This window comes from Phanerochaete carnosa (assembly GCF_000300595.1).
Source record: "Phanerochaete carnosa HHB-10118-sp unplaced genomic scaffold PHACAscaffold_13, whole genome shotgun sequence".
NCBI classification, from domain to species: domain Eukaryota; kingdom Fungi; phylum Basidiomycota; class Agaricomycetes; order Polyporales; family Phanerochaetaceae; genus Phanerochaete; species Phanerochaete carnosa.
In genome coordinates this window covers 1266427-1286914 of record NW_006767640.1, presented here as the reverse complement: position 1 = coordinate 1286914, position 20488 = coordinate 1266427, and the positions used below count along the sequence as shown (strand labels likewise).

At 54.3% G+C, this 20488-nt stretch overlaps 7 protein-coding genes across 7 annotated transcripts; 2 read left to right on the top strand and 5 right to left on the bottom strand.

Annotated features, from left to right (window-relative positions):
- Window positions 1–1618: 1618 nt before the first annotated feature.
- PHACADRAFT_265599 (uncharacterized protein) lies at window positions 1619–2933 on the bottom strand. The gene is made up of 4 exons (XM_007401847.1): window positions 2672–2933; window positions 2555–2619; window positions 2455–2504; window positions 1619–2409 (listed from the first exon to the last, which is right to left on the bottom strand). The coding sequence occupies exons 1-4, from the start codon at window positions 2810–2812 to the stop codon at window positions 1949–1951; spliced, it is 717 nt and encodes a 238-aa protein (XP_007401909.1). The 5' UTR covers window positions 2813–2933; the 3' UTR covers window positions 1619–1948.
- A 4684-nt stretch (window positions 2934–7617) lies between these two features.
- Window positions 7618–8910, top strand: PHACADRAFT_265596 (uncharacterized protein). The gene is made up of 6 exons (XM_007401846.1): window positions 7618–7830; window positions 7884–7965; window positions 8020–8149; window positions 8209–8315; window positions 8390–8509; window positions 8571–8910. Exons 1-6 carry the CDS (start codon window positions 7658–7660, stop codon window positions 8715–8717), a joined length of 759 nt encoding a protein of 252 aa, XP_007401908.1. The 5' UTR covers window positions 7618–7657; the 3' UTR covers window positions 8718–8910.
- Window positions 8911–9117: 207 nt separating this feature from the next.
- On the bottom strand, window positions 9118–9829 carry PHACADRAFT_265594 (uncharacterized protein). Its single transcript, XM_007401845.1, has one exon. The coding sequence runs from the start codon at window positions 9685–9687 to the stop codon at window positions 9355–9357; it is 333 nt and encodes a 110-aa protein (XP_007401907.1). The 5' UTR covers window positions 9688–9829; the 3' UTR covers window positions 9118–9354.
- A 1249-nt stretch (window positions 9830–11078) lies between these two features.
- Window positions 11079–11823, top strand: PHACADRAFT_265593 (uncharacterized protein). Its single transcript, XM_007401844.1, has 4 exons — window positions 11079–11174; window positions 11229–11418; window positions 11479–11487; window positions 11552–11823. Exons 1-4 carry the CDS (start codon window positions 11103–11105, stop codon window positions 11575–11577), a joined length of 297 nt encoding a protein of 98 aa, XP_007401906.1. The 5' UTR covers window positions 11079–11102; the 3' UTR covers window positions 11578–11823.
- A 2665-nt stretch (window positions 11824–14488) lies between these two features.
- On the bottom strand, window positions 14489–14868 carry PHACADRAFT_106638 (uncharacterized protein; the record flags this gene model as incomplete). The annotated part of the gene is made up of 3 exons (XM_007401843.1): window positions 14489–14581; window positions 14676–14780; window positions 14842–14868. Coding segments are annotated over 3 exons (225 nt in total), but the record flags the coding sequence as incomplete, so codon positions are not given.
- A 1561-nt stretch (window positions 14869–16429) lies between these two features.
- On the bottom strand, window positions 16430–18555 carry PHACADRAFT_154478 (uncharacterized protein). Its single transcript, XM_007401842.1, has 7 exons — window positions 18339–18555; window positions 18096–18279; window positions 17657–18048; window positions 17448–17609; window positions 17340–17396; window positions 17097–17291; window positions 16430–17048 (listed from the first exon to the last, which is right to left on the bottom strand). Exons 1-7 carry the CDS (start codon window positions 18520–18522, stop codon window positions 16609–16611), a joined length of 1614 nt encoding a protein of 537 aa, XP_007401904.1. The 5' UTR covers window positions 18523–18555; the 3' UTR covers window positions 16430–16608.
- Window positions 18556–19722: 1167 nt separating this feature from the next.
- On the bottom strand, window positions 19723–19956 carry PHACADRAFT_59785 (uncharacterized protein; the record flags this gene model as incomplete). The annotated part of the gene is made up of 1 exon (XM_007401841.1): window positions 19723–19956. A coding segment is annotated over one exon (234 nt), but the record flags the coding sequence as incomplete, so codon positions are not given.
- Window positions 19957–20488: the final 532 nt, after the last annotated feature.

Below are 20488 nucleotides of genomic sequence, written 5' to 3'. Positions count from 1 at the left end.
AGTCAGACAACAGGCGACCGAAGTCCCAGCAATTCACTCTGCCTGCAGTGGTACGAAACATTTTGAACGCCGATTTCAAGTGGATTGTGGTCGGACATGCTACAACGTTGCGGTTAATTGACTTGCCACAATCAGAATGTTCGTGAGGACTCACTCAGCTACTGGAAAGCAGCATCCTCTGGCGACTACAGTTCCGCTGACACTGATGCTGCTCCGTTAGCGATAGTTCATCGTCGCAGCCTAAGCCCACATCGGACGCATGACACCTCCGCCCGAACACACAGCTGCGCTCCGACAATGACCATCTCGCGCCCGGGAACATCCTTGAAATCCCTGGAAAAATTGTTAATCGTCCTATGTGAAGCCATCCCCTAAGTTTGATCCTTGGTACGAAGCAGATATCCGTCTTCCCGAGGAAGGCGTGCTGATTTGCGTTCGCCGATGGCATTCGCACTTACTCAACTCTGACTCCAAGTGGTAAAGAGCTCTCCGAAGGGAGCTTTTTCCACCAGACGATCGGGTACCGGGTGTTGACGTGGCCGACCTCGATCGATAGAGCTAGTAGCAGGCTGGTCGTATCGACGTAACTGGTTAAAGATGTAAAATTTGAATATTGTGGCTTATCTGTTCCGGAACCCGCGGAGACTCTGACAGGATAAGGACAAACACCCGCTAGCGACCGATGCTCCGGCACCTCTACTCGCCTACAGTGGTCGAATCATCTTGAACGCCAATTTCAAGCTGATTTTGGCCGAACATCGTCTACAACATTGCAGTTAGTTGACCCGCCACAATTAGGTTTTCAACAAAGACTCGCCCAACTGACTGGAAGCGGCATCCTCCGACGACTGCAATCCCGCTGACACTGCCCTATTGGCGATAGTCGATGGTTTGCTGTCAATCTGTCACAGCCTGAGCCCACAGACGATGGGACCTCCGCCCGAACACAGGGCTGCGCTCCGACAATGACCACTTCGCGCCCGGGATGTCCTAAGATGAAAAGCGTCAAAACGCACGCGTCCAACACTGAAACGATAGAAGAGCGAGATGAGATAATCGAGCTACGCCCAAGACGGGCGACAGAACTGTCGCGCTTGGTGGATATAGGCTGTCCGCCTTCCCGTCTCGAACCTTCCAGCATGATACCTATGACAGCTCGACAAGCATTATGGGCTCTCTGGCATGGTACTGCCAGGACGAGCCACAGGAACGATAATTATTTGGCACATCCAGCACGCGAGGGTCTGGTAGCAGCGGCGCTTTGACCCTCTTGGTGCATGCGCCCGAGCCTTTGCCGCCACTCCACTTTAGAAGATTCCCTATATGTCCGTCTGCGGAAACGAAGCGATGACCGGTGGGGCCACACAGATCGCGGCAGGCGCGGCAGGAAGCCGCAGCATAGGCATCGTGCGTGCGATGGCAACACAGCACGTCCCGCTCCCGCGTGCAATTCGACATTCCGTTCTTGCGGATGATGAATGGAAGCAGAGCTATCTACACGTTTCACGTTGTCAGCGCAAAGGTCGACGATAACGAAAAGCTACTCACGAAGAGCAAGGACTGTAAGAGGTTTACAGAAGGTCTAAAGCAGGCTTACGAGGACGGTCGGCTAGAGGGAAGATCGTATATCCGCAGCATTGACCTTCTGACCACGTCCGATCCCACGCACCGGATGGCAGCACAAACGAATAACGAGTGGGCACCTCAGGTAACCAACGAAATCTAAATGGTAAAATACATAGGCGTGTTTTGGGGCATGACGGTAGTCGAGCGCATAAAGGAGCGGATACGGTCGACTGGGTATTAAAAGAACTGGGGGTAGTAGCTCGGGAAGAAGAAGAAAAAGTTGAAAGGTCCAAATGCGAGAATGTAAAGACGTGCGAGGATGAAGAAAGCAGATTAGAGTCAGTGTGAGAAGAGTAGCGAAAAAAAAAAGTATCCACTCCGTTCAGAAAATGAGCGAGGCAGCGCAAGCGGTGCCAAGCGAGAAGACCAAACCGACCAGCCCTGCCGGGGTCCACGTCCTCTCTCCAGCGTTTCTCTTCTTCAAGCCGCGCTTCCGCGAGACAGAGCCGTCGGAAGACTCGACTGGGGGTGTAACATTGAAGAGCGGCTGCGTGGGAAGCATGTTCGGGGTAGCGGAGAGCTGGAACTGTGGTGCCAGCGGCGTGCCATCGAACTGGAAGAGATGCAGCTTGGGGCCGTCCGTAGGATCCAAAAAGATTTGCCACATCACGTAGAGTTCGGTGTCGTTGTAGCTCTGAATGAAGTTCGACTCCGCACCGCACGGGTCCTGGATCTGCTGGTAACCATCGCCGAAGGGGGTCATGACGATTGAGCCATTGCCCAGCAGCTGGAAGGTCCCGTGCACCCAGTTCATGACACCAGTAATGCACGTCGGTTCAGAGCCTGCGCCATCTCAGTAGGGGCTCCCGCATATAGGCGGATACTCACCGTTGCTATTGAAGCGATACCGTGCGATCTCATAATGCCCAGCTTCATCGCTGCGGGAATCGTTAGTCTGAAGATGTTTGAACAGAGACAGGAGACCCACAAAGAATACGAGATACCAGTGTTAACGGGGTAAGTGAAGGACTGGTTCAGAGGGTCAGCAAACCCCTGCAAAAGGTTGTCAGCCAGTGAAGTAAGAGAGATCGACGACGGAGCGCACGGGTCCAGTTGAGACCGCCTTGCTTCCCGAAGACCATGTCCCAGTGATGGGTGTAGCATTGTGTGCGCTGTTGTAAACAATGTCCTGGCCAAGGGCAGGGAGAGCGGCGAGGACAAGCGGGACGAGTGATGTCAGAAGCATATTCCCGGGCGAGGTGGCGCGACGAGGCCCAAACGAGTAAAAGATACGAGGATGCCGTAGGCGACGGCGACGACTGAAGGGATGGTAAGGACGAGAAGAGGGTCGAGGACGCTGCGCGCGATGACGGCGGTGGGTAAAAGAACGTGTTCAGCGTTGCAGGTGTGGGTTGCTCCTCATTCAGGGAGTTTGGTCGTTGCACCCTCATCGGGTATTCAGTTCGCACGATTTTGATAGACGCCTCAAATTTCATTCGTGGATACGAAATTTTGACGTTCGCTTTGTTTCTCGCACTTCCCCTCATATATTCTCTCTCCATGCGACCACTCCCCATGCACATGTGGAAAGTAACTAACAAGGGATCTCAGGCTCAGGATGGGTAGGGATTACTTTATTTCGATACCTCGAAGCTTTTATCTTTGGAAAATTGAGGCGTCATCGTCGTCGGAGAGTAGAGTGAGTGCTCCACCTTATCGCTGTAGAGGATGCAATCACTACGGATGTAAATCGTCTGCGGACAACACTTCCGAGAGCGCAAAAACCCCATGTGGATTTTTCCGTTGCCTTCCTTCTGACTCTTCCTCTTTTATGTCGGCTTAAAGACACAAGCTGACCGGGTCTCGTTCAACAGGTGCTCACGATTGCCATGCTGTCCTCCTGACGAGACCGCTTGCGACCTGTCTACGAGCTGTAATATTCTGTATCTTTTCAGAATGAATAAACGTAAGTTATTTTTAGTGCACGCCTCAAGTGCGCGCTTTGAGGCCGCCGCCAGAACATCAGCACCGCCCATTCACCGTCCCGCTCCCGCAGGTGCGATATCGCGCTTGAGCGACGGATGCACGCAACAAGATATTTGGGAGATGGTTCTCGACGCTTATCCAAGATCTTCGGAGAAGTAATGGTGGCAGCTCCCTGTCCCTTGACGTGATGGAAGGCCAGCCGGCCAGCGAGAAACTAATCGTGCAGCAGATCCCGCATTGCTACAAAAGAGAGTGAATTGAGTTCTCCTTCTAGGTGGTTTCGAGCATTCATACCGCACTACGCGCGACATCCTGTGCTGATGATGCCTTCTCAAATATACCAGATCTATTATAGCCTGTGTCGCATGCTGTTGCAATGAGCAGACAGAGGGCGCTCAGGCATTTTTCGCAAAACAACCATTGAGCTTCTCGATATCTGTATCGTATTCTTGACGTTTACAATTCGGGGCGTATGCGGCCTTGCTGGGGCATCGCCAGGTAGTGTCGCAGGATCTCGGCATGATATGCAGTTTCATCGTCTCTTGACGGTCAATGTGCACATCTAAGATACGGTACAGAGAGACACATGCGTTTTAACTCGACGAGTCCTCTACGTTCGACGTTCCAACATCTCCTCAAGAGGAGCAGAACCACTAAGTCCTGGATCTACCTAAGTGAAGAGCGACTCTAAGTATATACGTTTGACATCGCAAGAGGAACGTACCCTGCAAGTTGCAGATCCACATGGAGGCTGCGAGACGTGGCACGAGCCCACAGCCCACGAGTCGCGACAGCTTCTTCGCCGCGGGCCAGCGACTCCGTGTTCAGGAACGACGGTCCCACCTCCCGAAATTTGCAGAGGCCGGCTGTCGATCCCAGTCAAATGAGAGCGCAGTCGCAGAGCTCGCTATCGAGGAAAATCTTTAGCATAGCGAAGATGAAGTGCACGGAACGCGAGGCGACAGGGAAGCTTCTCACCGATGAGCTGAGCGTCCACCCTAAAAGTTCGACGTGACAGCCGAAAGATCTTCGTCTGCACGAAACGGTCTACCTTTCGGGCACACGCTGGTCGCTTCCGTCGTCGCACACAGCATCGGGGGTCCAGACCATGGCGTTTCGATTTGAATGCCAAAGTAAATGACAGAAGGGCGACGACGGTCTCGGTCGTAGGGTCGACTTGGGCCTCACGAGGCTACGATACCCATGCCACTCCTCACGAGACTCCCAGGAGCAACCGAGGGCCCAGTCCGCATCGCCTCGACGCCTCGACCGGTGACGCGGCGATCGTCGTCGCCACAGCGCAGGCAAATGAAGCCTCGCGCTGATTCGCCAGGTCCGTTCGGGCAAGCACTCGTCGCCGTGCATGCCCGTTCGAGTCGCGAGACAGATCTGAGAAGGAGCGTGTCTCGCGGAGCATAGCATGCCGGTGATACAGTAGGATACAGTGCGCAAAACGTTCCCGCTGTCCCTTTCCATCGCGAAGACACGACTCGCCTCGGGCAGATCTCTGGCTGAACCGGCCGTGCATGCCAGATAGGTTCAATCTTCTCGCGCCCTTCCCCTCGCTTCTGGCAGAAATCTTCGCGGGAGCGCGCAGACCGTGTATGCGGACGTACCATAGTTGTGCGCTCGGAGATTCCCCGGTGTTTAGGGCGGAGTACGCGCGCATACCACCGACAGCAGAAGGTAGGCGGGAACGCTACTTGGTGATTTAGAGTGGCTCGAGGAAGGTGGAACAAATCGGAGAACAGCTGTATTTGTGGCACGGCCTTCCGTACGGGAGGAGAAACCCTCGGCAAGGTCGAGCACAAGTGCGCCCCGGAGGACACAAAATCGCGCGGATGAGCGCGAGAAGCGATGGCGCTGCCGAGTGCGATGAATTCAGTCCACAGACACATGGCCTTGGAGGCGCAAGAGAGTTCCAGTGGAGAAGTAGAGTGACGACTGGGGTTGCTGGTCGCAATGACGACAAACAGAGTTCGCACGGGGTCCCGATGGCGAGTCGGTAGTGCTATGCCGAAAGGCTACATGCACGACTGTATGTGGTTCGATGTTCCGGGAGGAATCCGGGAGCACCAGGGGTACGATGGGTTGGATCCACGAGAACTGCGAGAAGCACCGGTAGACTATCCTGTAGCGCATGGACGGGATCCAACGGTGTCAGCAGATTAGAGAACAAGATTGGTTCGGGTTCGTGAGAGCGAGTTACATGGACTCGAAGACGAGCTGCGCAATATCTGGAAGGGAAGGCGGGCGTGCGGTAGGGCGGATAGAGAATATGGAAGGAGGCACGTTGTTGAGCGGTATTATCTTGGGATGGCGACCGCGGGTGTCTTGCAGAATGACCGGTGGGACAAGCCTAACTGTATGTAGAATGTGCTCCTTAGTGCTTATGGGTATAGCTTCGAGACACAATCTGCGGATTGGTGTATCCTTCGCGATTTCGAGATCAAGGGACCAAATCGCCACAAGCAAGAGTTCGGCAACAATAGTCAGCTGTCTTTTGATCGACAGGCACTATCGTTTGCCTGACGGGAAATTGCTGACTACTCATCTGCAAGAAGAGGCAGGGGGATCAGGATTTGGCGGCCAATCAGAGACAAATTCCCATCCGTACCGTTGCTGCTGCACGTGGGTCCTAACTGTGCGAAAGCCAGGGGTGGCTGGCCAATGCGGAGTTTGTAGTCGATAGTTTTGTTCGCGGAGATAGACTTGAAGACGAGGCGGCCTCCTGGGGGATTGTCGTCGTCCAGGATAGGTATATGATGTAATGGCAGCCACCAAAGAAACGAGCGGTAGTGTAGGCGGGAGAAGGCAGGTTCTGGGCCCCAGCGAGAACGGGACCAGGTCGACATAGGACAGGGAGCGAGGAACAGCGCGAGAGAGGGAGTCCGTGATCTCGGAAGAACCGATGTGAAAGGTCGTGGCGCACTCGCGCTGATAAGTCCATTTAGGACGTGCCTTGCGAATTGTACTGGGACATGGAGGAAATCTGACGACTGAGACGTACTTCACGCCGGTAGCACGCGTAATTCGGACCGAATGAAGGGCGGATCTGAAACTGATAGGGATTGCACCGCGCACTACCGGACGTGGTGCAACAACAGGCGCAGAGATCTGTGAAGTGAGACGTGAGAATGGGTACCACGGTTACAGAGAAAGGGGATGTTACCCTGGGAAACGGAGCTCTGTCGTCTGCACAGAGTTTGGACACGAGGCCGAAGAGGTGACTTCGCCGTGCCATTGAAGCCGCCGCCGCCGCCGCCTCGTAGTCGGGGAAGTACCTGAATGGGTACAACGCGCCAATCCTACCCGAGACTTGGCAAAATTGGTGCCAGACGAGCGGTAGGGTGCACCGTAGGTGAACGGAGTGCATATGGGGAAATTAATCGGGGCCATCATTGATGATTCGCTCCGCAGCGCAATTTTTGGTGGGAGGGGGATGCCGCACAAGCGCAGGCTTAGAAGGCTGCACCCTTGGGAGTGCAGAAGACGGTGTCTGTTCTCATCCTGGATAGGGTCCTAGAGTGGAATGGGAAACATGAGGCGGAGTGCAGGTAAGGCCTGGTCCCAAAGTAATGTATTCAACCCGACACTCACTTGCGGACTTCTTTGACAAACTGTGAGAACAAGGGGTCCCAAAAGCCCGTCCGGCCTGTTCGTGCTGAGCTTACACAGGCACCTACTGACACAAAGCGGGACTCACTCAATATCCACAGAAAAAAGACGAGGCTGATACTACACACGAGTTATCCTGGTTTTCTGCGCGCGTATAGGTGCCTGACGCGGCAAATACAACGACTAACATCTCGAAGGATAGTGGCCGGCATAAGCTGGTGGCTCAGGCGAGCGCATTTGCGGTGAATCGTCGGTGGAGAAGACGCTGAGGGTGAGAAACGAAGAAACGGGACCGGGGAGCATGCAATAATCTCGGATATTTACATTAAAACTCCGAGAAAGGAAATCTGACGCGCAGTATACCGACCGCCAAACTGACGCGGCCCCCAGTCGCATATATTGCCCCTTGCGTTTCTGCATCCATCGTACATTTCCCCGTCTACTCTTTTCAACGCTGCCTCCGCTACTCCATTCGCTGTCTGAAACGATGCCCGACGGTTCATTTTCACACCCCCAGGAACGGCAATTCAACCCCTACACTGAAAATGGCGGCACCATCCTGGCCATCGCTGGTGCGGACTTCTCTGTCGTTGCCGGTGATACGAGGCAGAGCGAAGGCTACAGCATCCAGACACGTTATGCGCCAAAGGTTCACAAACTGTACGTGTTTCTCGCCAGATATTGCGCTATTTGCACTAAGTCGATGGCTGCAGAACGGACCGCGCCGTCCTCGCCGTCAATGGCTTCGCGGCCGACGGTAACATGTTTGTAAAGAAAGTGAAACAGCGTCTCGAGGTATTGCATACTGGCCTTTGTCACCGAAGCGTCAATTCTGACTGTCCTGTCCAGTGGTACCGCCATGCGCATGCGAAAGACATGCCGCTCCGTGCCATCGCACGACTGATTCAGACAATGCTCTACGGGCAGCGTTTCTTCCCATACTACGTCTACAACATCCTCGGAGGCATTGAAGAGGACGGTACGTCACTACTCTTCCGATGCGCAACGGGAAGCGCGTGCTTACCCTCGACGTTACAGGCACCGGCGCGATTTACTCTTTTGACCCTGTTGGATCATATGAACGCGAGACATGCCGCGCTGCGGGTGCGGCTATGGCCTTGGTGCAACCATTCCTGGACAATCAGGTGCGAACATTGCGCTACATACAGTGCTTTCCGATTCTTACCCGACTTTCGCCCGTTTGCGTCTGTTATCACAGATATACTTCAAGAATCAGCAAGCTCCAGCAGACTCACCACATCCTGTACATCTACCGCTACAGGATGTGCTTTCTATCGTCATCGATTCGTTTACCAGCGCAACCGAGCGCCACATTGAGGTCCGTTCTCTTCTGAGGCGTCTCCCCTGCGCTCCTTACGCTGACGCGTCATCTATGACAGGTCGGCGACGGCCTTGAGATCTACGTGATCCTTGCGAAGGGCCGGTCGGCTCAGGGTCTTGAAAGCATCCGCAACGTACAGGAGATGAGTACAAATCCCGAGGGCGATCGGGTGTTTGTCATACGTCGCGAGTTGAAGAAGGATTGAAATCATTGTATTATACTACTTATTCTGGACGTCGTCAATCGGCATGGACGGACAGACTCATCCTGTAACTATCTTGTATCTCCATCCATTCCCTACTCTATCTTGTCGTTAGAAGACAGGCGTAGTACATTTTCCCCGCTGTCTTGCGTTGCGCGCCGCGGCGGGTAATAAAAGTCTACTACGCGCTTTGCTGCACATACAACAAGAGCGTCCCGAACGCCGACAGACCCTGAAATAAGCATTGATCCGTAGATGCATCTCCCGTTCCTCCGGGCCAATCAGCGAGCAAGAAATTAGCCGACACGATGCCGAAGCTGGCGGCCCTTCCGCGAGTCGTTCTTTGTCCCGTGACACCGCGCGACATAAATCGCCAAAAAAGCTATCAGAGAATGTCCGTCAGCCATGCTAGTGCACCCTACTGAAAAATCTATCTGCCATGTATGTGCCGTATGTGACCAGGGATAAAGAATTGAACCGCTGCAAGACCTAGTCCTGTGACATTGACTCGGCGAGCACACGGAAAACGCGCCTTAATTCAATGCGAGGCTATAGTGGTATAATGGTGCAAGCAGGGGCAGACATACCGAAGCACATGCGCGAATTGAATATGCGCTGCAATCCTTATACGAAAGCACATTCAAGCCGTAAACCTCGGAACAACCGCTGAGGTTCGGTACAGCCGAGGAGCCTCTCGGAGACCGCGCGGCGCTGGCTTGGCTGTCGGAAATATGTGATCGAGTTGCGAATGCAGTGCGGGGGCATGCGCGACGCACGTCGATGTGCGCTGCTCGCGGGAACGCTTCGAATGCGGGGTATGAGCCGCCGGCAATTCCTCGAGTGTTCGTGCGTTGCAGCGTGCAGCGGCGCAGGCGCATGTGACGGCAATGGCGTGGTTCGTGCATTCAGATGGCGGATAGAAGCTCGTGTAAGGTAAGGTGGACGAAGGGAGCGAAGGTCGGACGCCCGTCATGCGACCTCTTGGGATACTGTGGGTGCGCTCGACGAAGGTGTCCTAGCACGGCGTCAGATCCATACCGAAATTTCCGTCAAATTGGGCCAGAAGCGGGGAATGTGGAGATCGTCTTCGGCTGCGAGAAGAAGGCGACCCCATCGTAAACCCTGTTATGTGCTGGAAGCATGAACGGAATGTCATGTGTGCACAGAATTGTAAGCACTTAGCCCTGAATTTCATTTATTTGTGGCAGCTTCTAGGGCGAAACCTTGCAGTAAGCTCGACGGTGAGGCCGTTATCTGTCGTGGCATAGAGCGTCGGAACACGACACTGTCATGGATCGTGCGTGGCCGAGTCAGCAGGACCAGCCGTGATGACCCACCTCGACTCGGTGATATTGCACAGAAGATTGCGCAGGGACTATCACTCTAGCATACCGCTGTTCTGGTCTCCGCGAGCCAGGTGAGCAGCGAGTATACAAAGTTGGCAAGCTCGAAGGCTGCTAAGGACCACGTTAACAGCACATGTTCTTGAGCCCTGCACACGGGGCATGGGTAGCAGCCGGGCTGAGATGTATGTGCTGACGAGCCAGAGCCTACGCTCCTCATCTGGGTCAACTCACCTCAAAATAATACAGCCGCTGCGTTTACGCAGTGATTAGGGCCATCCTTGGATGCTTCTTGGCCCAGCCAAGAACATGGGCGTGTCACCAGTAGTTGGTGGATGTTGATATCCTCCGGCTTCCCGCGTAATTGACGGCGAGGGGGTTCACGATCCTACGTCCAGAGCCAAAGTCAGATGTGAGTCAGCAACGCAGCTCCGCGGAGCACTCACCATGATTCGAGTTATCTGTTCGTTATCATCATCACAAGGGATGATATGCCACATGAAGTCCGTTACCTGGGCGCTTCTCTTCATGCCATTTCCTGAGCGGCTCTACGCCTCTCCACCAATTGGGGTCGACGACATCAGACACATGTCATGTTAGACTAGAAGAATGTGGCCGAAGTATTATCTCGCCTGGAGCTGAAATTCGAGATACCGTGTCGCTTCTTCCTGACAGTACTGTAGTCCAACAGCCTGAGAGGAATGAAATAGTATATAGTACTTTGCTAGAAGGTCATAGCCAAGATCCACGAGTTCCAAAACCGCGACTAGAAACTAGTAGAAAGTCTTACTGCCCTGGACTGCCAGACATGCATCTCGACAAGTAAAAAGGAAAGGAAAAAAAAACAGCTTCCCTTAGTGAGGCTCGAACCTACAACCTAATATTAGACTTGCGCTGTAACCACTTCGACCATGAGGCAAGCGCCTGGTGGCCATCGAAAAGTTATCCGACTGGCTGTGAACTTGTTGCGGGTTGTTCCGCTTTGTGCGCCCATTCTGTCGCTGCACTCGAGGTCACGAACGACAAATCTAGCACATCCACAACCATGCAACCCTCCCTTATTCGCCGCCAGCTTGGTGGTCTTGTTCCCCCAAAGGTCGCTTCGCCTACTCTCCTCGTCAGTATCTCGAAATCCGTAACTTTCGAAAATTTGACTTAAATGTACTCGCAGACCTCTGGCACAGGCTCTAGCCTCGCGCCACTCGTCAACTTCTACTCCAAGCTACCCAAGGGTCCCAGGCCCGCCTTCGCCTCTGGCGGTATCAAGGGCCGCTTTTTCAATGGCAAGAACGCGTCGGGTGCGCCGCTCGTATGGCTTATGGTTGGTATCTTCGGTCTTGGGTACACCATCGACTACCAAAGTAAGTCACCATATCCTCCATGTGGTTGAACCGGAGCTTATGTGAGAATTTCACCTGCAGTGCACTTGAGTACGTCTGCAAGCCCAGTATGCGCTTTACGTTTGTGTTCTCACTGTCTTCACGTTCCTCACAGAACACCACAAGAACCACGCCCACTAAGCGACGGCGTGCCAACTCGGGAACAGGGTTCGAAGAGCGGGGATTGCTTGTGGACAATACGAACGAGGCGTGCACATGGCCTCCTCCTTGTCGATGAAGCACCTGATATAGACATACATTCCCTCACAAAGCTGTCGATGCATCCAGTGCCTGTCTATCTTCTTCCCAGTGGAATGTGGCGAAGTGAACGCACCGCCTGACTTGGCAGGCCTCCATGTTACATTGAGGAGAACAGAGTGCTGTCAGACTTCTCGGTATGCGATACGTACCTCTTGCCGGTGTCTTCGTCTTCTCTGCCAATCTTTTTCTCAGACTCAGAACCTTCGTGAGAATGACCTCTGCGAGGATCGTGTCCCTTTCTGTGCACTGTATTGCATTGCATCCGATTCAAGACATGTCGTCGCGGAACGCATAGGAGTCCCGCCTCTTTGTACAGGGTCATGTTGCCTTGAAGCTTCCTTTAACCGTGGACATGATCTGACCCCGGTCAGCTGGTTAAGTTTACCATGAGTCTACTGACGAACTGACAGGCACTCGGTTGAGAGTTTAATACATCATACCATTGCATTTCATATAAAAGTTAGTTTGTCACCGAATACTAACTCTGCACACTTCTACCCACGAGAACTGTCTCGTGCACCATTGCGTTCCCTCAATTCGCCGCAACAGAGGGCAACGGTTTGCGCCACTGTCTCCCGCCGGTTACGGGACTTCAGCTTCGCAAAACTCTGCTGGGAGTGTGGTCTCATACGGATCACTTGGTAGGCGGATTTTCACTTGCCCCCGTGAACCCACGATTAACGTTCATGTCATGCAAAGCTTAGACTGGCAGTAATCTTCCGTGTGCCCCGCTTTCCGTGTCTCCTTTACGCAGTAAGCATCTGTCGAGTATCATGACGTGCAGACCACCCAGTGCCGCTACTCGATTGTACGCAGTACCTGGCAGCAATTCCGACGGTGCTCAATGCTGAGTAAGGTTACAATGTCTCATAGCTGGTGGATTCCTCTGATGCCTATGTAGATTCCCGACACTAGCGTAAAAGCAATCCCGCCCGACTGCCATGCAATTCTGAGGTTCTCGACATGGGAACAATCTTGCACCATCTCGCCTTGGCCTGAGTAGCCGGTTGTCTAGCTTATGAGCAATTGATGCGTTGCAATGCACCTCGCGTGTCAAGTCAGTACATTTACTTTGAGTACCGCCCATGCTCCCAGCATTCGTTTTGTTCGTTTTATCGCAGAGCTATCAGTGTGCCTCGACTCATAATTGCAAACAAAACGTTGAGCTGACCCTGACATATGTCGTAGGGCGCATCCCACCGTGCTCACCGCGCTTTCATTCCTGATTCCCTGCGATTACGATCCTGTTATCGTCGAAATGCCCACGACGTTCCGCAAAGCCGCCGCTTATCTCGCGTATTACTGCAATGGACGCCCGCCGACAATGTAAAGACGATGTTTTCCACACCCGCGTCCTCAGCAATGTACAGAACCGATATCCGGGGTTCCTATCATGCAAAACTAACTTCTCTCGCTTCAGAAGGTCATCTATCGGCGCCCCTATCACTAGCGCAGAGGCACCATCCCCGACGACGCAGATCATCTACCTTTACCCATGTCCGTTCCGAGCAGAGCGTTGAGATCGCGTGCTGATTCGCAAGGGAAGGTATGATATCACCACGCTTCGCATGCTTTATCAATGCTTGCGCAACTTTTGCAGTACGTTCCCCTCTCTCCACCCTCGCCCCGGGCTTGATAAATGCCTCTCCGACTTCCGCTGACTCAAGAACGCGAAGCACGGGTTTTCATAGCGAGCTGCACATGGCGAGATAGCGGTATGCTCGATTGTGCCCAGATAACGATCCCTGCCTGCGAACGCGATCCCCCATGGTAATGAGCACGGTGTGTCGTACTTTTGCTATCTGTGTTGTTCTATTCTCGTCGACGCTTCTCTTAGTGAAGCGTTGCATTACGGGGTTAAGGAAGCTATAGACTTGGCAAGGTTGGCCAACGGCGCCTGCAGGGTCGGCCTCAGAAGCAGCGCGAAGAGCACAGCATAGTCGCCGGACATGGGGAGGACATTCAGGCTAAACGCCAGTCTCGTCTGCGTTCCCCTTCTCGGCTGGCGCGGCGACTCGTTTTGTTCAGCCAACTTGTCTAATCTGCGCAACGAATCGGCTGAACTTATTCGTCTCAGCGGACCTGCCGTCCTGCCGGCCCCATCTGCCGGAGTCTTCTGGATTTCTACCGGGAGCGCCACGATCCCGAAGCGATTCTTTTTAGCTCCCGCACTTTGCTGTCCCTTTACCGGAAAGGTGTGTACTTTTTTGCCTTGGACGGGCTTTAGCACTGACAGGTTCAGTACTATGTGTACAGCCCCCATCGGCCTCATGTAGAACTTGTGTCGGTGGCGGTCGCACCGTGCTTCAGGCCGATGCTGTCGGGGCATACCGGAGGCCTCTCGTAAGATTCTTGGTTCGATGGCATCGCGGTCGCGCGGCCAGGGTCGACAAACGTGACGTATCACGCGGTTTTCTCAGACGTTCGCATGCCTATCGCGACCCTCGTCTCTCCCCCAAATGTGAAACTCTATTCCAGTGCGTGTCATACCTTGCGCGTTTTCGGCCAGCGGTGGTCGTGCAATGAGCTGACGGCCAGAGCTCCAAAATGTGCATTGGTAAGGTATCGAGTGACTAGATGCTAGACGGGTGACATTCCATTCTCGAGTGGTATGATACAAGTGTTATTATGCTGCAGCTCCGGAGTGGCGTAATGTGGAGATGAGGTTGTTGTGCGTGCGACTGGATTGGTCCATATTGCGAAACGACGGGGATTAGAGAAGAAGACGATATGGAGACATGAGACACGAGACGACGCGAGATATGACGAGCCAGACCATACGGCCGGATGCTCAGACCGGCACGCGGCGGGCGGCCGCTGTTCGGCATTGGAAGCAATCGTCGTTCACGGTGTCCACGTCCTTCTGGAGGTCTGGTCCAAAGTTCTGCGTTGATAGCAGGACGCGAAGATTAGCAAGTTTCACAAAGGGTATTGAGACGGTGCGCCACCACTTCCCGCTGCGGTGTCCCGACACTGACCTTTATACAAGCAGGGTCTCGGCAGTTCTTGGTGTGCTTCAGGCTGCGTTCGCATTTTTTCGAGTCGCAGTCTATGATGGCGGTCACCATATGGCGCTGGAAGTGCTGTCGGAGCGCGGTGATCATCAACTCAGGGTCCGTACGGTGAGCGTTGCAAATTTCGTACCCCACATTTCTGCCAGCGTGTTCCCTCTCTAAATGAACAATTAGTATGAGCTCCTGCAGCGCACACGCGGGACGTACGCGATCCTGCGGCACATGATTTCTTATGCACAAGGGCTCGAGAAGTAGACTTTTGAGATCTTTTGAGGATTTCGGGGAAGTCACAGATGGCTTGACTGAGAGAGCAGCCAGGCGAACTTCTTTGAAACTACTAGGGCACTGTCTGACGCGAGGCAGACCGGCAGCGTGCGGGCCTTTGGGGTGGGTGGGGGAAAAGAAGGGACAGGGAGTGGCCATCTCACCACCACACTTGTCATTTATGCAAAACCGGAGAACTAGAAGCGCTGGCACAAAATCAGAACCGTTAAAGCGGTGTATCGAAGTAGTCCGCATGGATCCGCTTTCGTCCTAGAACATATCATGAGATATTGATACTTCTTTCGACCTGGCACGGTATGACTCCGCAGGCCGCTCGCTAGCCGTTCTTGAACCCACTTTCTCTGCAGTAAATGAGCCCTCCTCTCGGGACTTTCCAGAGACTTTCTGATGATCTATTCATGTGACACTCGAGCTGTCGTGCTTCGTTGTGCGCCATCTCCGGCGGCATCCCTCATCTCCGTCACGCCTACCGGAGCGGAATGCACGCACGGTTGCCACTTCTTCGCAATTACTCGCGTAACAGAGTCTGCTGTATACGACATCCGGTTCGTCACAGGATTACTTTTCTGTGTCTTCTTAAATTGTAGGTGGATATGTGGAACCCGTGTACCTGCCACAGTTCTATCCGCCGCGCGGGTGCTATCAGAAAACCTCTATCAGCATTGTCCCGCTATTCGTGCCGAACGTCGACGTCTTCTCCAGGCAACATATGGACAGCAGCAGGTTCCAAGCTGTTCCAAGACTCGTGCGTCGATGCCGAAGCCCAAGCATGTTCGCCGTGAACACCATATCACCCCAAAGTACGGAGCAATTGTTCTCCCATCACCGTTCCTAGCTCCTCCGAGCCGTTGTTGGGACCTTGAGATCGATAGCTCACGTTCAGGGCCCAACGCTGCTCTATGTACTTAATTGCAACTTGGCGGTGTGACGTACAGCGGATTCGCGATACGGCACGACAGGCGCAACATCCGTGCAAGGAGGCAGAGATCGACGACCCTGCACACCGTACTGCAGCGTGAATGAATTGGGCACTCATCTCCGGACTGATGTGCCGTACGAAAGGTGGGAATGCGACAGCCGCACTCGCGCAGCACATCCGATAGCGCACTGGCCGGGCACGGCGCCCAGCGCAGAAGAGCCTCCTCCGGCACGCTTACACGTATCCACAGGCTGAGACCTTCCTCAGACCCCCGTCTTATGGATACAGTGTTCAAGCAATGTCTATGACTATGTTCGGTGGTGTGCCATCAGCATCACAGCCTGTATGTTTTTCACCAGAATCCCACGACCGCAGTGGGCACAGTCGGCGAGAAGCCCGTCGCACCCTGCGCAGAGAGCAACTCCGCTGGTTCGCGCCACCGCACCGGTCAATGCGAAACAAAGCACGGGTCCGTTTCAATTTTGCTATCACGGCAGCCTGTGTGAAAGCACCACGTTCACGCTAGTCAAACGGTACCAAGGCACGCTGTCCTGTCCGCGGTTGATCACTTGCTCAGCAAGCACTCACTAGACCGTGTCAACTTCCCGACTTGTTTCGGGGGCCAAGCACGGGCGTTGATGTACAGGATATTCCGGGACGTGGGTATATTTTATAGACAAAAACCTGCGAATATCAGTCCCGCCTGACGTGGTTATTATTGTCAACAGCCGCCCGCTTTGCTTTTGCCAGTGACACGACGACAAACTTGCGCGTCAGGAGGTTGAAGACACTCCCAAAAATGAGCGCAATGAGCGTGCAGCTCATGATGATCACGTTGTAAGGCATGCTGAAGTCCGGCACTGCGAGGTCCACTAGCAGCACGGATGTGTACACCCGCCGCAGCCGCAGCCGCCCGCCTGTCGCGTTCGCATCTAGAGGCACAAACACGGCTGGCGGAAGGTCCCATCCCCGGTGCGCGTCGGGCGGGTGCTCCGTGTATCGCAAGAACGGCTTCACGACGTCCATCGTGAGCTCGACCGTGCTGTTCGCTGGTAGCGTTAGGAGCGCCTGCAACAGACTTGGGCGCGCGTGGGGCACTGGTGGCGTGTACGAGATAATGGAGACGAGGTCATCTGCAGGGTCGTTAGAGCCGTGCCGTGCCGAGGCAAAGAGATACGCACCGCGCGGGATGCCATCACAGATAACGCGCAGCGAGTGCAGGTAGAACTGCAGCAGCCACGGCATCGTCTCCAGATAGCTCGTCTTGACCTCGGCCATGGCACTGTTGGTTAGCACCACGGACAAACGGCCCTTGTACTGGTCGGAGCCCTTGAGCGTCCGGCGGATCATCAACGCAGACGGCGGTGCGTCGAGAGCTAAGGGCAGTGTCAGCGATAATCGAAGCGCCTCTGTGGAGCACTGACGATACTCGAACCAGGCTTCGTCAGGCCACCGCATGCCTACGTCGAGCGGTTTATCGACTGTAGAGATCTGTCAGTTCGATCGAATCGATAGCAGCTGTTTCTACATACCCCGTCTGACGTCGTACGCGATAGATCCAGCATTGTTAGCAGACGGCGCCGGTTCCGTGATAATGGCACCGAAGGGAGGCACCTGCACCACAATGTCGCTGGAGCCGGCGACAGGACACGATCTTTCGATGGAACGATCGAAGAGCGAGCTCAGCGACCAATCTATCCAAGATTCAATCGATCGCCTCGGATAGAAAGAGTGATCGTACCTCGCTTCTTGTCACCAGAGTATCGGACCGGGTTCAGGACGGCTTGGAACGCGAGGCGCACCTCGATGCCGGCGCCTTCGAGGTAGCGGACGTGCACGCCCATGCCGTGCCAGTCTGCGTCAAAAAGGCGATGCGGATTCAACAGTGTGGCGATGCCTGAGCGCGCCTTGCAGGGCAGAAGCTTTAGGAAAGGTGTGAGGTTCTCGGTGCAGACGTTTTCCGAGGGCAGTGTACCGTGTCTGAGCTCATGAGACGTGGATGCCTGTGGCAGGTCGCCTTCGGGCTGGAAGGTCAGTACTGGCGACGTTGTGCGCTGTTCATCGAGAGAGCCAAGAGATGCGCAGAAGAGACCCGCGAGCGCATTTCGGAGGTTCTTCCAGCGTTCGTCAGCACTGCCAGGAGTCGGTCAGCTGCCACGGTCGAGCAGGTTTGGGCGTACGTCTGCATAGCTCCTTCGCCCATCCAAGCCCATAGCTCAGCACCCGTACCAACCCCTTCTTCTTCAGGGTATCCCCAGTTCTGGTAGTCCCATTTGCCCGCGTTTAAAGTCAAGTGCAGCTCAGTTATGGCGTTATCCCGCAGAATCTGGCCTAGAGCGAGAGGGAACAGCGTGTAATGCTGTGCTACGAATGGCCTGCTCAACACGGATAGATAATAGACGCGATTAGGCCAAGATACGCACATTCGTCCTCTTCTGCTAGCTTTGCGGGATCCCTTGGCTGGGCATCTCTCAAGAGCGTGGTGAAAGCGAAAGATGAGGTGACGGTGCCATCGCGATTCGGAGACAGAATAAGCCGTTCGCTGAAAGTTTCTTCAGCAGAACATATTGAGCAGACCGCAAACAGGAATAAGAGAGTCAAAATCATGGAGACATCGAGGATGAGAGTCGGGAGGGTGGAACGGTCGTATACCGGAAAGGCAACTGCCATCATTGATGTACGCGCCTTTCATGGAAGGAAATTTCCCATGATCGCCCTGCCTAACCGCATCTTCGTCTCGTTGGCCATCCTCTGTTGCCTGCAATCTCTCATGTATGGTATCGATGAACTTCGATGCCACCTTCAGGCTTGCGCATGTTGCCCTGAACTGGAAGAGTCTTCCACAGCGACCGCCGATACGTCGCACACTTATGGATGTGTCCTGAGTTTTCGTCCTACGTGTTACATTGTTGTTACGAAATAGCTCTATTGCCAAGACTATCCAACGAAACCCTCAGCACCGGACGTGAATATGCGTCGACAAAGATACCTGTACTCTGAAGTCGTCCGGGTCTGCATATAGAGACGGCTTGTTTACTCCTGGGAGTAGCGTGGAGCGATGAATGCCAACCGGCTACCTTCTGGCTGGGCTGAAAATATTTGACTTCTGTGCGTGGAAGTGCTATATGCATCGAGGCCCTTTCTCCACCCGGAACGCCTTGGTAAGTCATAATTCGTTGGCTCATGTCGAGTGACGCTAATTGCGACATAGACGTGCTGTAGAAACTTGCTGAGCTCTACAAGGGGTGGCACCTATATGGTGACGCTGCCTACGCCTTGTCATTTCCTGGCTCGATTAAGATCTTCATAGCGGTACCGTTCCAAGGCGGACATGCTTTATAGGAATGTTACTGTATCGCTCCGTGGTCAACCTCGAATTTAGAGGAAAACCTTATTGGCTTCTGAACCCGGGAGGAGGCCTATGCGGCGGACAGTGTCGCTGTCGCTGTCAACATCGCCGCCATTCGACTAGATTCGACTCTCACCACCTGGTTTAGCCATTACACGTCGTTCAGCGCGGACGCGCTACTGTTCACATGCACACTTGAAGCACTCGAGAAGTAAGTTGAGTTTCAAGTGTATTCTACAGCATATACGATATCGACAAGAAAGCACGATAGCAGAGCAAGCAACATAAGTAATTACAGCAGGGGTGCAAGAAATAATTAAAGCAGGGTAAAATCAGTCTTGATCGCTGTCAGAGCAATTCTTACTCTTCCTCCACAGCGGTGTCATGGCTTGCGCGACGACATTTCCTGCGGCTTCCAACTTCTTCCTTAGATCTTCATCCCGTACGCTAAGAAGCAGCCTCCGCGACCTCCACCTGTCGGGATGGAACCTGCGATGCGTCTTTTCAACGAGGGTTCTGTAGTCTCTCGCGGACATCATGAAGACGATCTCCTCGAAGAAGTTGTCCACCATGTCCCACGTGATGTCGGCCATATCTAACTGGAGCGGGTGCCGCAGCGTCGGCCAAGGGATACTCCACATTGTCAGTGGCTGGCCCTCGTTGAACTGGATCTTGTCAAACTCGCTGCTGACGAGCTTGAAACGCTGCAACGCGATCACTGCGGGCCACCAGGCGCCCGCGCCGCAGCTGACTCCGCTGTCGCGCCGCCTGCAGCGTTCCGTCTCCCGACGTACGGCCTCGGCGTATGCTTTCTGTGCGGCCTCCGCCTCGCGACGAGCCGCTTCTTCTTTTCTGCGCTGTTCCGCCGCCTGGCGCTCCGCCTCTTCCTTTTTCCTCCGTTCCTCCTCTGCTTTTGCCTTTGCTTCTTTAGCCTGCCGCTCAGCCTCCGCCGCCCGCTTCTCCGCCTCGTATTGCCGCTGTGAAGCGTAGAACTCCTGCATCCTGCGGCGCTCTTCTGCCACTTCGTCTTCATGCGAGCTCGTTGCTCCCTCCGGGCGTTTATCCCGTTCTTCCTGGGTGCGGAGTTCTTCCATCCGGCGTATGGACTCCCGAATGTCGTCTCGGACCTCCTGTTCCCCTCTCGCAGTATTTTCATCGTTGGGTAGCTTGGCAGCGGCATCCCTGGCGGCTTGCGCGTTGCGTCGGGCGGCTTGTCTGCCGTCG